The sequence below is a fragment of the Procambarus clarkii genome, chromosome 13, assembly GCF_040958095.1.
Source record: "Procambarus clarkii isolate CNS0578487 chromosome 13, FALCON_Pclarkii_2.0, whole genome shotgun sequence".
Classification (NCBI taxonomy): Eukaryota; Metazoa; Arthropoda; class Malacostraca; order Decapoda; family Cambaridae; genus Procambarus; species Procambarus clarkii.
Window position 1 is genome coordinate 7149660 of NC_091162.1, and position 17789 is coordinate 7167448.

A 17789-nucleotide genomic window follows, 5' to 3' on the forward strand; every position below is an offset into this window, starting at 1 on the left:
GGTGAGAAGAAATAACCAGTGCACGTTAAAGTATAATAAGAGATCATATATGAAATCCTTGTTTTCTAATGTTACAAAGTATGACGTCTTTCAAGAATGTGTTGCATTGCCAAAGAAACTATTAACACCACCATGGGGGGACTGTAACCTTAATGTAATTATTCCCTCTTATTTCCTTCCATGACGAGTTTTCAGTCTTAACTTTGCCGTTGTCTGAGTATTCACTGAGAAGTAATAGCGCGTTGGACACATACTCCTAACATTTTAACATTTCTTCTTGCTCAACACTTGTGCAACCCACAACAATCAAAGGTAATGCCATTCTTAACCATTTCTTCAACTTCTAATTATGTAAACCATTTTTCCTTAACGTTTGTTTCAACATTTTCCCCCCCACACGGGGTTGAACACTCATCACTAGTGCAGTTCATTTTCCATCTTAGATGATTCTCCATCATCTTCATTACTTTCTTTCAATTATGCAGGCGATGAGTCACAATAACGTGGCTAAGTATGTTGACCAGACCACACACTAGAAGGTGAAGGGACGACGACGTTTCGGTCCGTCCTGGACCATTCTCAAGCCGATTGTGAGAATGGTCCAGGACGGACCGAAACGTTGTCGTCCCTTCACCTTCTAGTGTGTGGTTTGTGTTTTCCCTTATGTATCACCCCCTATTACACCCCATCTGTTTGCCATAGGTAAGTTTTCTAGAACTTGAATCTTCTTGTCCAACTTTATGAGGTATTCCAAGGGCTGTGTACTAACCTCAGAATTCACGACTCAGCCCTGCACCTCATCACAACGCGGATACATATATGCTTCATGCAGCAAATATTGGGAAATTAATAATTAAATAATTCATTGAGTCGGCGACAGGCAGCCGGAGTGATTTTTTTTATTATATACATTCAGTGGTAATATTAATACAACCATTAAATCATGTAGATGTACTAAAATATTTTAAGAACCGTCTCAGTCGCTAAACTAAATATTGGGGTACTTTAATAACAAATTCGCGACTTTTAGACCTTGAGCTCGCTACTTTGAGTAATTGAGAAGTGGCAACCGTGATGGTAAGTGAGCACTACTAGGGAAGAGGCGGGATCATCATCCCGGATGGTGGCTGACTCAGTCTCTGATGACTCTGTACAAGTCTTGGACCAGTCCCTGACGAAGCCAGCACTTGTAGCTCCCCCTCAGTCTTGACCAACCCGCCGAGCTGACCCGAGTGACTCTGTATTATTGTGTGTGTGTATTACATTGCCTGTGTGATCCAGTGACCATAAATGCAAGGTGTTTGTAATATCAGGAGCTGTAATTAAGATGGAAAATACTGTACCGTACTGTACCTAGTCTGCTTTACCAAATACATAGCCCCCAGCACTATAAACATAATTTTATATTTATAGTGAATGAGCTTTGGTTGAGGGTGTATATATATATATACATAATTTATACCCCACAAATTAAACACTGCGACCATAGCATTACTGTACGAGTGTTAGTTCTTGTGTAGTGAATACTAACATTTGAAGGCGCCGTGATCTCAAAGGTGAGTTGGTAATTTTACCATTATGTTATTTATATAGTAATACATTTACTATATAGCTAAGCCTTTTTCTTTATGGTATGTCTAGTTTGCATGAAGGGCTCATCCAACTGATGACTGTATGAGTGGTAATGTTAGGAGATGGTTCACAATGTTTATATGACTGTATGAGTGGTAATGTTGGGAGATGGTTCACAATGTTTATATGACTGTATGAGTGGTAATGTTGGGAGATGGTTCACAATGTTTATATGACTATGAGTGGTAATGTTGGGAGATGGTTCACAATGTTTATATGACTATGAGTGGTAATGTTGGGAGATGGTTCACAATGTTTATATGACTATGAGTGGTAATGTTGGGAGATGGTTCACAATGTTTATATGACTATGAGTGGTAATGTTGGTAGATGGTTCACAATGTTTATATGACTATGAGTGGTAATGTTGGTAGATGGTTCACAATGTTTATGGTCGAACCCCTGTTAGAATCTGACCAGATTTTCAATTGGGTTAACCCATAAGTGTTGCGTTTCCACAATGGCTGCCCAAGTTAAAATCGCTGAATGCTCCAAGAATATTGTTGAAAACATCTTGATAACTTATTAAACCAAAACTCCAAAGTTTTTTTAACGTTAGGTCAGGTCAGGTCGGTGTTTTACCACTGCACCATGGGGAGATCTTGTAATCTTGCGGAGAAATTTTGAATGTTAACACCGATTTTAACTTGGGCGACCGTTGTGGAAACTCAACACATGGGTTAACCCAATTGCTACTTGGGTCAGGAACAGTTGCATGTGTAGTTAGGAGTTCCTTTTCTATCTCCGGTGGTTTGAGGTATATGAACAGGTCAAATGTGAACTAATTTTTTGGTTGACTGGAGATATTTAGCCAATGCTTTGGCAATTTGATATACATTACTGTATTGGTGTAATAAATCTCCTCCCTGTAATATTGTATATGCTCAATATTGAAAAGCACTTTGCAGGTGATAAGTATTTGTTTGAAAGTAATTATGGCACTATGATGTGTGATGCAATGGAGGTAATGTTCAATTGTCTCTGGAACATGGTTACCTTGAGGTGCTTCTGGAGCTTAGCATCCCCGCGGCCCGGTCGTCGACCAGGCCTCCTGTCGGTAGTGGATGCAAAGTTTTATAGTTGTATTTATAGCTGTGTGCTGCCAGTTTGGTGCATCCCAGCCTTAGTCTGGTCATTGTTATGTCCGTTTCTTTGGTGTGTTTCCAAGGTTCCCATTTCTTTTTAATGGTTATACAATATAGTATAACACTTTAACGCAACCGGACCATAAATATACGGCCCACTCGGCTAACGGGTTCCGCAACTGTGCCGTAAATAGCCGTAAATCTTAGATAGCCGGCCGATCTAAGAAAAAAAAACTTATAAAATCCAATTCTTATTCGATCGACTTGGGGTTAGTAAAGAGTATGGCATTTTCCAGTAAAATCTTGTGTTGTGGCAACCTTAAAGGCTCGTTTTCATGCAATATGGGGAATTGGAGGATGTAAGATGAGCGTATAATGCATTGTTATTTGGTTTACAAGTTTATTAAGGCGTACAGTATTCCACAGTGTGCTGGAACCCATTGGATGGGAATGTTATATCCTTTTGAAGCCCCCTAATCCAGTATGGATTAAAAAAAAATTACAGAAAATTAAGAGATCTGGAGGGAGCAGTAGGAGGCCACGTTTTCAAGGTCACACTGTACAATACAATACTGTACAGTACTTGATTTTGCCATACATTACAAGGGGTAGGGTCCAAGACTTGATAAAAGTATGTACCCATCTATGTCATTGCTATTCTAAACAAACCCAATACGATCTAACCCAACACAACTCACAAAAAAGTCTTGTGTTTAGTGTGTGATGTGCAGGTGCGTGGTGCCACTGTGTTATAAGTCATGCCAGTACAGTTTTTAGATCCACAATCGACTTGAAAATGGTCCAGGATGGACCGAAACGTCATCGTCCCTTCACCTTCTAGTGTGTGGTCTGGTCAATTTAGATCCTACTGACTGGAAAAGACAAATTTTGCTACCAGCCCCTGATTTTCAGGCATTACTAGTAATGAAGCTTTCTAGGTTTCTATCAGTGTTATCCAACAGTGGAAGGAATGTACCAATGTTTGAAGAGGAGAAAAATAAAGATAAATATAACCTTATGTTTAATTATAATTATTTTTTATTAAAAATAGTAAGTACATACAGCAATGTGCTGCTACCCTATTCTTTATGAAAGATTGGAGTTCAGATCAAAAACTAGCTGTAAGTTCATCTAATATCCCCATCTCACACGATGGTTAATCATAAATGTACTGTAGTTGGAAGAGAATATGAACTCCGAGGCTGATCTATTAGCCTGCACTAACAAAATCTGGGTAGAGAACAAAAATATCTTCCAAAATTTGTTAGTGTATGAAGTACTTAAAGAGCTCAAAGTACAGTACCTCATACTATTTGGTCTGAAATCATTAATAGCATAGCAATCACAGACATAGTGTTGGAGAGTACTGGTATGTCCTAGCTCTTGTTCACATAGAGCTGGGATATTGGAATAGCCATCATTGGTGGGGGGATTCATTACATGCAGCCACCTGTCATAGATACATACTCTTAAACCGAGGTAGCCTTGTATCTATTTTGCATGCAGGGTTTTTAAAGTGCTTGAAGAGCTGACCTTGAATCACAGAAAATTTATCCTCCAAAAGAAATGGAGAGTTACAGTTTGGCAGTAACTGAGTGGGGGACTACATGGACAGCCTGGCTCTTGGCTTAATCAAGGGGCTTCAATAAGTGTTAATTAATAAGTTTTCTATCCTGTATAATGTTTACAGGATACAAGGTGAAATAAGTGTAATTTTGCTGTACATAAAACGTAAGGTAATAGATGTTGGTTGAAGGATGGGTTTTACACACAGCATCATGGCTTATGTCATTGAATACCTTGGATAATATATCTACTGTACTTGTGTGTAAATTTGTAACATATTTGTTGGATATATACACAGAAATCACAATAGCGTGATGCATCAATAAACAAATCCACAAGGGCCGCGACGAGGATTCGAGCAATACTCGAATCAGATTGACGAGGATTCGAATCCTCGTCACGGCCCTTGTGGATTTGTTCATTGTTGGATATAATTATGATTTGGGCAATATAGCTTGTTTTTCTCCATTTTTAAATTAGAGATGCAGTATATACTGTATATAGATGTACCCTTATATATTATTGATTTTGTTCCTTCTAGGACGGTCCAATGAGTAAAGAAGACAGCCCCAGGCGGGATTTTGATGAACTGAGTGTGGCCTCTGACTTCAGCATCATACCAGAGAGCTTTGTGAGTGTCAAGTTTCATATCTGATTTGTCTACTTTCACATAATTGTGTTCATGATGAAGTCCATCTAGTACCCTCATCTTATCTACATGGAGTAAAAACATGTAGGCCTATGCAATTTTAACGTTCCTGTTATTAAGTTGTAATTAATGCAAAAATACTTTTTTGCATATATGAATGATTGATGAATTATCTTTTACTAGGCTGGCCACGAAGATCAGGCATTTAACGAAGCAAGAAGCATGGCTAGTGAAAGAGCTCTGCTCGAGTCTGAGGACCTCGAGCCCTCACTTGCTGCAGAGACCTCATTTGGAAAGGTTAAGTAACTGTTGAGTATTATGTGCATGCCTACTACATCTGAAACACTATCTGGGAATTGTAATTATATGATGTTACATGCCGACACCGGGAATTTTAACACTTTCGCGCTATCTGGACGCGCCGGCGCGTCCGGTTTCGTCTAACGTAAACGCATAGTGGACATAAAGTTATGTCTTCTTTTAAAATATTTGTATAAAATTCAATTTTATTCCGATTTCATTGGGGTTTGTTTCAAACGACGCGCCATGAAGTTCTCTTTCTCACCACTAGGCCGCCTGGCGCGTCGGCCTACCCGGTCACGTAACGGGCCCATTGTTTTCGTGTCACGTGTCGTGAGTCGATCACGCTCCCCTCGCGCGCCAAACTCGAGCATTTTTACCCGTTTCCGTGTGGATTATACCCAATTACTTCATCAAAAATGGATCAAGGTCAAGGCCCAAGCACTTCTACGCCCAAGGAAGCCTCCAGGTCATCGAGAGTGGACAAAATAACCCAAATTTTTAAGAAGTGGAGCGGAGTGAAGCTCACACCAACGAAAATTCCAGGCCTTGTGGAGGATTTATCAGAAGCTGAAGGTGATGTAGAGGTATTGGAGGAAGATTTTGGAACCCACAACGATTATAGTGTACCTAGAGCTAGAGGGAATGATACGGCAACGAGTGATGAGGAGACTGAGGCCCTCACCGAGGAAGAGGAGGCACCGCGACCCCCTCCTCCTCCTCCATCTCGGCGCACACGTGGTGCATCTAGGCTACCTAGAAAAGTAGCTACCAGACATGTTACTCGTCGTAGGAACACACGACAAATTGCGCCAAGCGATTCTGAAAGTATAAGTGATGAGGAAAGTGATGAGGATTCATTCGAGCCTGCTGAAAGGCGTACACGTACAGTACGTACTCGGCAGGCTAGGGCTGGAGTCGTAGCAATACTTCTCCAGTTGTTGATGATTTTACTGGAAATCCTGGACTGAAAATTCCCAAGCCTACTAGTGCACTGGCTTATATTCAATTGTTCATCACGCGTGCCCTCCTTGAGTTCTTTACCGTTGAAACAAATTTGTACGCCTCGCAGTTATTCCGGATGGCCAATGAAAATGTATCAGATATTTGGACCCCAGTGAAGGTGAGTGAAATGGCGCGATTCCTAGGACTGTTCATATTGATGGGCATAATTAGGCTCCCAACTATGAGGATGTATTGGCAAACAGCAAAGCCATGGCATGCTCGTTTCTTCAGCTTGTTCATGCCGTCCAGACGATTCCAGCATATAAACCAGTTTTTCCACACATTCAATACCACTGCAGTGCCCGTGAACAATCGTGATAAGTTGATAAAAGTGAGACCAGTGATGGATTACTTGAAAGAGAGGTTTGCTCAAGTTTACATCCCCAAGAAAGAGTTGTGTTTGGATGAGGGTACAATGGCATGGCGAGGCCGACTATCCTTCAAAGTGTACAATCCAAACAAACCAGACAAGTATGGTGTGAAACTTTATATGCTTGCTGAATCTGTCTCTGGGTACATATATGACTTTGACGTATACTCAGGTATTGGTAAGACGATAGTGGATACAGTAACGGGGTTGATGCAGCCTTTAGTGAACCAGGGTTACCATTTGTACATGGATAATTACTACAACTCGGTTACCCTGACAGAAACATTGAGAGAACTTGGGGTGTACACATGTGGCACAATTAGAATGCTACGTGGCGCCCCAAAGGTATTGCAAGCTCTAGCCAAGGGTAAACTTCCACTGGATACCACAGTATACCGCCGCAAAGATAATACCTTCATTCTCCTGTGGAAAGACAAGCGAGTGGTTTCAATCATTACCAACATCCACAATGCAGACACTCAGCGAGTTCAGCGAAGGAAGCGAATTCGCAACCGAGACGGAACAAGTGGAATACAACAGGTAACAGTGAACAAACCGACTGCAATTTGCGAGTACAATAAGTTCATGAAAGGTGTGGACCACTTTGATCAAATGGTTAAATATTACCATTTTACCAGGAAAACTCACAAGTGGACCAAAAAGATTACCTTTTATTTCCTGCAAATGGCATTGCATAATGCCTATGTTTTGTACAAATACAACACAACTGATTGAAAAAAGCTAACATTGCTACAGTTCCACGAAGTGGCAATCTGGGCCCTATTGCACTGGGACACAGAGGAGTGGCCTAAAACATCATCATCATCTCAACACTTGCGGCACGCTCCAGACATAAATGATGACACAGCTCCTGCCAATGCTGACGCCATGCCAACTCCCGGACCATCTGGTGTGAGGCGGCCTTTGTTCACTACACCACCTCAAGATGAAGCAGACAACGAATCTGAACCCGACATGTCTGCCACACTGCCAGTTGACGAAACTGTTTTGTCAGATGAATCTGACTCTCCTGCAACTCCTGTTACACCTCCAGCGAGAGGACCTGGCCGCCCTATTGTTGATTCAGAAAATCGCATGAACTACAAACTGAAACATGAAATTTACAGACTGCCCAAACGTCTCAAGTGTCATGCATGCGCACGGTCCGGTAAAAGGAAGGACACGAACTATGGATGCAAGACCTGTGGTGTTGCACTCTGTGTTGTTCCCTGCTACACCAATTACCACCTGAAACAGGTGTATTGGGTGGTGAAGAAGTAACCACCCGCAACAGCTTCACTCCACCTACAAACCATCTGTTGAGCAACTTCAGGAATGAAGAACCTGAAGAAGGTGGAGTGAAAAACAAATGCTCAACTTACTGTTCCACAACCAGCCTTCCCTTGGTAAGTACACCTATTTGGTCCAAGTTTGTGTAGTATAATTTAGCTCATAGAACATTCTATTGCGAAAACATTGCCACAAAAATGAATGACATACATACAATAATAATATCAGAACAGTGAAATAAGTATAAACTTTCAAAGCAACGTTTCGCGCGTGTGTCGTCCGGTCACCGTTACCGGGTAACAGTGCGCCCACTTCCCACACTCTTGCGGGTGGGCCGGGACCATTATTCTACGATTATATTCATATCACCGTGTTGGGAATTTTATTGGGAGTCCATTGATACCAAAATTAAGGCTGTAGGACAATTGTAGAGGTGATAATAATCCCAAGAGTAAAAACATTTTGTTGCTGTTGAGCGCTCACGGCGACTCATCTTCGTAGTCATTTATTTCATGCTGGTATCTCTATATCTTTCGTGACTTTTTTTACTGATGTTCTTCTAGAGAATTTTATTGCGAACACGTTGGTACCAAAATGAAATACGTAGCATGAAAACTAAGGTCAGAAAAGTAAAAAGAGTATACACATTTTTGTTTTTACGCTTAAGCGATAAAAACGCCGCGCGCACATACGGTTGGCTGAGTGACCTTCGCCGAGAGCGCGAAAGTGTTAATTACAGTATATGAAATTATGTGCCAACACCCACACTCACATGCCGACACCCACGCTCACATGCCCACACCCACGCTCACGTGCCGACACCCACGCTCGCGTGCCGACACCCACGCTCATGTGCCGACACCCACGCTCGCGTGCCGACACCCACGCTCTCGTGCCGACATCCACGCTCACGTGCCGACACCCACGCTCTCGTGCCGACACCCACGCTCACGTGCCGACACCCACGCTCACGTGCCGACACCCACGCTCACGTGCCGACACCCACGCTCGCGTGCCGACACCCACGCTCGCGTGCCGACACCCACGCTCGCGTGCCGACACCCACGCTCCCGTGCCGACACCCACGCTCGCGTGCCGACACCCACGCTCGCGTGCCGACACCCACGCTCACGTGCCGACACCCACGCTCGCGTGCCGACACCCACGCTCGCGTGCCGACACCCACGCTCGCGTGCCGACACCCACGCTCACATGCCAACACCCACACTCACATGCCAACACTAACAGCCACATTCATATACCAACACGCACACATACATTCCAACACGCACAGGACTACCCCCATACTATATAGAGTTAAAGATGGATATAAAAAGAGAAAGTCAGAGAGGGAGCTTAAGCAAGCAAGTTTGTTCCTCTGTGCACTTGCTGGCCTCTTGGAACTTGCTATGGATTGGATGCAGTGAGAAATAGGGATGGAAATCAAATAAAATATTCTGGTCTCTTGAAAGCTCAATAAGTGTAAATGTAAGGATTTAAGGCAATTGAAGTATTGTGCTAAACTTGATGGCTAATATAGGCTTATGAACAATTAGCCTTTCAATCATGTATAGTGGGAGTGTCATCACTTAGTTGTATGCATACAGTATATTCGATAGTGTTCTGATTTTTCTTTTTACTGTTCCAGGTTCTCTTCCAGAATATTCAGGCAACCTATACAGCTGATTCTGACATAGCTGTCTCCTATGTGTTGACTCCCAGCGTGACAGCAAAATCGTCTGATCGTATTGCGCTCTATCGTGTAGGGTTTGGATCACCCCAAGACTACTTGTGTTATCAGTGGGCTCCAACACCTAGTAAAGACCACACACAAAATCAACTGCCTCTTACTGTGGTGTTCAAAGGTAAATTTGTCACTTGAACATATCTGTATTAAACATTTTCTGCATCATTTTTTGGTTATGTTGATGTCAGTTTTTGAAGTTTGCTGTCTTGTAAGATCAACAGAAAACATAATATGGGTGAATGAATACATTTTAGGAATATATGTGCAAAGCTCAATATCCTTAATATTTATAATGAAAGTCATATAATATAGGCCATATTTACCTTCGAGTGGTGAAACACTTGTGATGGAATACCTGAAACATTTATGATAGCATTTCACTTACTTGACTGACTATGGGGTCTGTGAAAGTATAGCTGTTGGCATGAGCTTGCACGGAAAAATAAGTATCAGCTGTGTATTTGTTGAAAGGTTGAACCTTGCACATAATTTTGTCCTTAGTTGTTATGTATGTTAAGTGTGTACTGTTGATGATGATCATTTATGATATTACATCAACTTGTCCATGCTATTTTCATTCCCCCATTATTCTTGCATTTTTTATTTTCATGGTGTCCTTGTTTGGCTTCATCCCTTTAATACAAAAGTGGTTCAAATGAAAACAAGTCAGATAAAAGCTATTTATTGTATCCTTGATTATGGCACCTTTACATATGCAATATTTGTTATTGTATGTAGTCTTGTTATTTCAATGACCTTTCCTTGCTGAACTAATGGCTGAATCCTGCCACAGAAATATTTCTTGGGTGACTGGCCAAGTCATTTTGATGGTAAAGTTCTAAGGTGGTGCATTAGTAACTCAAGAAGCAACTCCCAATTTATTTTCAAGATGGAATCCTTTAATTAATCTTGTGATAGAAGAAGGATATTTAATGACCAGGAGATTTTGTTTATAGGTTACAATATATAAATTGTCGGGTATTTGATTTAACTTTGCTGTTTTTACTTTAATTTCCATATTACCGTATCTTTGTCAAGTTGCTTTTATTTTCCCAGTTTCTTCCTCCTTTCTTCCTATTTTGTAATATGAACTTCTTGTTTCCTCTTTCATAATTGCTAGAATTATTGTACTGTATATATTTTAAGTTTCTCATATCACTACAATTGTTGGAATAATTAAATGTAACTTAAAACTTGTAACAGCAAGTAACTTGCCAAAGGATGCTGGAGAGTTCTTCCAGTTCTGTTACGTGACACACGAGAGCCACATTGTGGGAGTGTCGACACCCTTCCAGCTGCAACAGTTTGGGTGTGTTGGGGTGAACAATGTGTGCGGGATGGACGACGGGGAGGATGGCATGGTGGTGGTGTGCACCAACGAGAGCATCCTTCATGACAAGGTTAACAAGGTATGCTCACTTGTCCTTTTACTGGAAACTATGGCAGTTTTGGCAGTAGCCGTTTATGTTGATACAGGTGGTACTTTGAGTTAGCATTATTTCTGAGATTCATAAAATTAAAATTAAATTAAATTTAAAGTTTTTTATCCAGGAAGAGTATATACATAGATGATGAGTTACAAACATAATGTTGGATTTATAGATAGAGCTAGTACATACAAAACCTAAAGCCACTAATACGCATAGTGTTTTGGGCAAACACAGCTCTTTTGTGTGTTTGAAACCACAAGAAATGTTTACGATATAAATATATATTTATATACAGCACGGGTATATAAAAATAAAATTTATGTTGTACCTAATAGGCCAAGTTGCCTAATAAGGCTAGTTTTTGTCAAATTATATATTTTCAAAATTTTTCTTATGGAATGATAAAGCTTTCCATTACATTATATATGATGAGAAAACAAGTAGCAGTCATGAGGAGGACTCGAGCCTATGAGCCGGTTACTCCCAGGTATGCTCTAGACCACTGAACCACGACATGGTCAAAATCATTGTAACCTGGGAATCAATTTAATCCTCCAGGGGTTCTGGAGGTTTCTACTGAAGCCACCTAATCAGGGTTTCACAAAATGCCCCCCATGTGCTCTGGCTTGTAGTCGAGGAATTCTTCCTACTATGCTTCTCTTCAGATGCATAAAAGAATCACATTACTGTGATGCGAACAAATTAGGAGTCATGAGGAGGGTTGGAACCTTTGCACCAGGTACCCCCAGGCACGCTCTAAACTACTACACCACGATGTGGAAAAGCATGTCATGGCATGATGATTAATCCTGATTAGGCTTCAGTGGAAGCCTCGGGAACCTTAGAGGATTCAGTTGAATCCCAGGTTGCAGTGCTTTTCCATGTGCCATCCCTGGAGGTGCATACAACCCCAAATGTGGCTGCAATGATGCAGTGTCACTTGCTTCCTGTACCTCTGTGAGGAGGGGGCTAGGGTCTAGCACTAGTCCCGATAGGCCAAACAGAACCCCACAGATGACGTGACCTAATAGTTGGGAGCCATCTCTGTGAAATAGCTCCAGGGAGCAATAAGGAGCTCTCCCCAGAAAAGTTTTTTAATTATCTTGACACCCTTGATAAATATATTAGATAAGTTGGTGATAACTTTTTGTTTATAAATTTCCTACATTAGTCTAGATAAAATACTTGTCATCCTAGGGTATAGATCTGTATAAATTGTAAACATTTTAATGCTATTTATATTTAAAAATTTTGTTTGCTTTAATTCTATTTTGTTATTTTATATTCACTTTGATTTGCAGTTGTCAAAGCAAAATGAAAAACTGATGGGAGATGTAAGCACACAGAAGCAGCTGATGGAAGAGAAGCAGAGAGAGCTGGATGACAAGTCACAGCAGCTCAGTATGTGTCAGCATCATCTTCAGGTCAGACCCTTTATTTTGTGGTCAGAGCTGTGTGATCAGTATTTTGGTTATCTTGAGATGATTTCGCGGCTTTAGTTTTCCCCGGCCCGGTCATCTTGAGGTTATCTTGATGATTTCGGGGCTTTTTAGTGTCCCCGCAGCCCAGTCCTCGACCAGGCCTCCACCCCCAGGAAGCAGCCCATGACAGCTGACTAACACCCAGGTATCTATTTTACTGCTAGGTAACAGGGGCATAGGGTGAAAGAAACTCTGCCCATTGTTTCTCGCCGGTGCCTGGGATCGAACCCAGGACCACAGGATCACAAGTCCAGCGTGCTGTCCGCTCGGCCAACCGGCTCCCTGGTCCTCGACCAGGCCTCCACCCCTAGGAAGCAGCCCGTGACAGCTGACTAACTCTCAGGTACCTATTTACTGCTAGGTAACAGGGGCATCAGGGGTGAAAGAAATTGCCCATCGTTTCTCGTCGGCGCCCGGGATCGAACCAGAGACCATAGGATCACGCGTCCAGTGTTCTGTCTGCTCAGTCACCGGCTCCCTTGGTGTACATTGCTTTAAGTTACATATTATATATGTGATACAAATGCACACAATTAGAGCATACACACACAACAGGGAATTGAGGGCAGGACCAAAGAGCCAGAGCTCAATCCCCACAAGCACAAATAGGTGAGTACAACGAAATTGGTGCATACACACGTACATACACTTAATTAGTGCTGCACATGGCGATATGATCACCACGTACAAAATAGTAACATGAATTGACAAAATAGACTAAGAATGTTTTATAATGATACTTTAACCCTTGGAGGTCCTTGTGGATTTATTCGTTTGATATATTACGCTATTGTGATTTCTATGTGTATTGAAGTAAGGGCGAAGAGGTAGAACATTTGGTTGGCAGAGCCCGGGTGCATGGGGAAATTGTGTGAAACCCCGGTCTTTGCTTTGGAGAAGCTGCGGGAGCCTTGTGAGGGCAGCAGCACTCCAGGTTACAATTCTTTTAACCATGTTGTGGCGCAGTCGACTAAGGCGCATCTTGGATCATCCAGGACGTAGATTCGAACCCTCATCACGGCCCTTGTGGATTTGTTCATTTGATGCATCACGCTATTGTAATTTCTGTGTGTCAGAAAGAAATGTTTTACAATGTAGAAATGAATATAATTTTATACATAATTGGCACAATTTAGGGTGTGCAGCTAGGGGATTAAAGAAGTTACCATTCATACTGTATTATTGTCATGCTCTTTGGCCATACAGTATTTTAGCGAGTGAAATATTAATTTCAAATTGTAATACTGTATACAGTAATGGGAATAATTTGTAGTACAGTACCAATTAAGCAAAACATTTCTAAATTAATTCAAATTGCAATATTTACATTTCAATTAAGTGCTCCATTGTTTTAAAATTTATTAGTTGACTTTAAATAATTTTATGTTCTAGGGTCTGGAGGCCAAAATGAAGATAGAGACCGATGAAAAGAACGAGTTAATGGGGAGAATAGGACAGGTGGTGGAGGAGAAGGGCCATCTGGAGGATCGTGTCAAGACTCTGGACCGTTCTCTGGCAACATCTAGTGTCAGAGTAGCAGAACTTGAAGCTCATATTCTTGCTGTAAGTATTTCCTTAGGTACAATACATAGACACTGTGCATTCCTTGCCTATTTCCTTAGGTACAATACATAGGCACTGTGCATTCCTTGCCTACAGTGTTCCGGTAATTTTGGGTTAAAGCTTGCCACTCTTATCTATGCTGAGAATTTGTCAATGTATTTTTACCCTTTTCTATACTCTGATAGTCAAAATTTTGTTGTTGATCTTCATGATTAAATGATTTTACCATAAGAGCTTTTGTAGGTGTGTTAAGACTTGCAGAGTTTTAAAGTGTGGGTAGAATACTCTTTATCTTACTGCAATGGCAGGCAAGTGCTGAAATTGCTAAGGGTTTTTAAGAGATTAGTTGGTCATCATCTCTTGCTTTCAAATACTATAGAAGAGATATTGCAGTTGCCAGTCATCTTGTTTATCCTTGACCTTTCATGTTTGAAACGGTTCATTCCTTGCCCCTCCTTTTTGTCCCAGGTCTGTCTTGTACTCAAGACAGGCGCCTGGGTGATCATGGAGGACCACTGAGACTTATTGGCACGTCCTTATCATCCGGGGTTCAGGGATTGGCTTAGTTTTGTTACCAGGCAGGCTTACCACTTTCAGGTTCTCCTATTGGGGCTGAATCTGGCTCCACATATGTTCACACACTTGGCTTAAGATGTTGTGGCTTGTCCTCGTTTGCTGGGGCTTTGGGTTTTGACCCATTTCGACAACTGGCTGGTGTGGGCTCCCAGTCAGTCTTATGTTTTCTGACCAAGGATCTGGTTCTTTCCCAGCTCTCCAGTTTTGGGTTCTTGGTGACCTTGCAGGAGTCCCAGTTGGTACCTTCCCAGATTCAGACATGGCTGGGCCTCGTTTCTTGATCGGCGTCGCTTTTCCTGGCTCCAGCAGCCTTCCCCAGGCTGCAGCACCACCATCTATTAGTGTTGAGTCTGTTCCAGGTGACTCGGTGGTTGCTCGAGCAGTTGTGCAGGATCCTGAATTTTGCCTGCACTGTGTTTCCTCTGGGCAAGGTTTGGCTTGAGTAGCTGTTCTGGTATCTCAGGGGCAGTCCCTTTTGCCACTGTCTCGATCATTGGGTGTGGGCCTCATTGGCCCTGTGCCAAATGCTGCATCTCTGGCTTCCTCTTTGGGCTTTTCAGAGTTTGGTTCCCTGGCGCCTTCCTCCGTTCTCTCTCAACGTACAGTATTCACATATACCTCGTCTCTAGGTTGGGACTGTGTGACCAGCTCTCACTAAGCCAGCCTGGGTCAGTGTTCTTCCCTCCTTCATTGGGCTTACAATATGGTTTGGGAGTTTATGGCCATGTAGCCAGCACTGTGGAGGGTTCAGATTCCTCTGGGCTCTGTGCTTTGATTCCATTTGGATTGTCCCCCCTGTGGTTAATTCTTTCCCTGGGGGGGGGAGGTCACTTTGGTCCCTGCCTCTTTGGTGCTGGATGCTACTTGTAGCACTTCTGCTGGGTTCTTGGGATTGGTTCTCCGTGCCATTCATCTCTAGGGATTATCCGGTGTGGGCATTGGGGTTTCTATACTTCTTTCCTCAGTATAACTGTTGCTCTGGGTCCAAGTCAGGTTGGATTCCTAGCACGGAAGGATTATCCTTGCTTCTTGGTAGCTAGATGAGCCTTGGTTTCAGGTGCTGCTTGCTTGGACACTACTTCATCCTTCTCCTCAGCTCTTTGTGCCTGGGTTTTTTGGTAGAGATATGTTGCTATTTTAATCCAAGCAGGTGACTTCATTCATGGTGTCCCACTTGCCTGCTTCCTCTTGGCTACAGTATTTTTCAGAGCACCCTTTTCACCATTTCCTTTCTCTTTGTTGTCCTTTGTTTTCTGAACATGTGGTTTATTCCATTCTGTCCTGGCTTTTTACTTGATCAGCTGGGTACTGTTGCCTCATATCGTGTGGTGTTGGCTGGACCGCTGCAGCGCATTGAGGGTCAATACTACCTTAGCTCAGTTTTGCAGACTGTCTTGTGCATTGTTTCACCTCCGGCTTTTCACGTGCCACCGGGGCCTGCTTGGTCACTGAACTGTGTTCTTGCGTTTCTTTCACCTGTTCGAATTCGGTGTCCCTTTTGGTCCATTATTGTTTCCTCGTCTTTGTCTTGATTTCTGCTGCTTCCGGTTGTCAGTTTTGTGAGCTTTATGCTCTTCTTCGGAGGCAGGGGTTTTGTTCTTTTGGCCCGAAAGGGCAGTTTGTTCATTTGCAGCTGGTGCCTTCTTTTCTGGCAATGAATGAATGGGTTGGCTTCCAAAGCAGTCCTTTGGATATTGTTGCTCGATTGGTTCGGCCTGGGATGCATCATGTGCTGAGCCTGGTGGTGGCTCTCTGCCACTACCTTTGTGCCATTAATTCTACCTTGGTAAATGCAGTGGGTTGATCCTGTTACCTTGGCTCATCTTTCTCAGGTTGTCTGCAGTTTCATTAAGTCTAGGCAGTCTGTAGTCTTCACCTGTGCCCATGTTAGGAAATACGCAGCTTGCTCGGCAGTGTTCAAACATGTCCTGGGCTGATATTCGGGTGCAGGGTTTTTGAGGTGAAACAGGGTTCTTGTGGCCCAGTATTGTGTTGCCTAGGCCCCTGTGCCCTTGTGTGGCTTTGGGTCATGTCTCGTCCAGATATCTCTTCTTCAATCTTATTCCTGCTCCCTTCTCCCTGGTAAGTGCCCTTTTGTTTCCTTCTCTATGGGTAGTTAACTTCAGGGAGCCACAAGGGGATATCCCCAGGAGATCAGCATTAAATGTACTGAAAGGCCATTTTCTATGTGAGCCCCGGTGGCTCACCGACACCCTCCATTCCTCTCTCCCTCCAGTGTGTTGGTTACATCTACCATAGAACTGAGGGTGGTGACACTGGCTGACCGGGAGCTTCCTTCTCCATCCTCCCCAAATGAGTGGGGGAGGTGGAGCAAATGAGCTTGATCTAGTTTCAGGAAATTTTGATTGTTTACATTGTTAGAGGAGTTCTTCCAACAGTTCTCAAGGCTGCAGTCTGCAGTTTGTTTCATCTCGCTGACTTTCTTAGTGCATTCCCCAGTGATAGCCTAAATAATTACATCCATGTCACCACTAACTGCTCCTCTTGTGAGGGGACCAGGTTCTGATGGTGGTCCTGAGGGGACCAGGTTCTGATGGTGGTCCCCAGAAAGCCTATAGAACTCCGTAACTGATGTAACCTAGTACAGTACAGTGGAACCTCAAGTGACAAGCGACTTTAGTTACGAGCATTTTGAGAAACGAGCAAGCCACTCGCAGAAAATTTGTCTTGATTGACGAGTTTTCACTCGATTAACGAGCAAACCACATGGTGCTTCCTAGCGTTCCCGCTGGTTCTTGGATGCCTCTGACAACAGTGTTGTTGTTTCGCAAGATGAGCATTTCACATGACGAGCTCGGTGCCGGAACGGATTAAATTCATTAATCGAGGCGCCACTGTAGTTGGTACACTATCAGTGACAGTAGCTTCAGGGATGCTACTGGGGCTCACCTAGAAATTGGAGTTTCATTATATTCAAAGCCGGTTTTTTATGTTTCAGATCACTGAAGAGAAAAGGAAGCTGGATGAAGAATTGTTGATGGTTCGTAAGCTTCGAGAGCAGCTGGAACATGCTCTGTTGAAGTGTCAGGAAGAATTATCTGAAAGCGAGGGGAAACTCAAGGTTTGTGTGTACA

General features: G+C 42.8%; 1 protein-coding gene across 21 annotated transcripts in view; it reads left to right on the forward strand.

Annotated features, from left to right (window-relative positions):
* LOC123757310 (tax1-binding protein 1 homolog) overlaps positions 1-17789 on the forward strand; it is a 57600-nt gene that overhangs the window by 17188 nt on the left and 22623 nt on the right. For 16 of the 21 annotated variants that reach the window (XM_069323591.1, XM_069323589.1, XM_069323584.1 and 13 more), the window contains 7 exons: positions 4825-4914; positions 5116-5229; positions 9546-9762; positions 10848-11053; positions 12376-12498; positions 13948-14118; positions 17654-17776. In XM_069323591.1, coding sequence (XP_069179692.1) covers positions 4825-4914; positions 5116-5229; positions 9546-9762; positions 10848-11053; positions 12376-12498; positions 13948-14118; positions 17654-17776 — 1044 coding nt within the window. Of the gene's footprint in view, positions 1-1197; positions 1557-4824; positions 4915-5115; positions 5230-9545; positions 9763-10847; positions 11054-12375; positions 12499-13947; positions 14119-17653; positions 17777-17789 lie in introns of those variants that run through there. The other 5 variants (XM_069323600.1, XM_069323590.1, XM_069323588.1 and 2 more) reach the window with 3 other exon arrangements.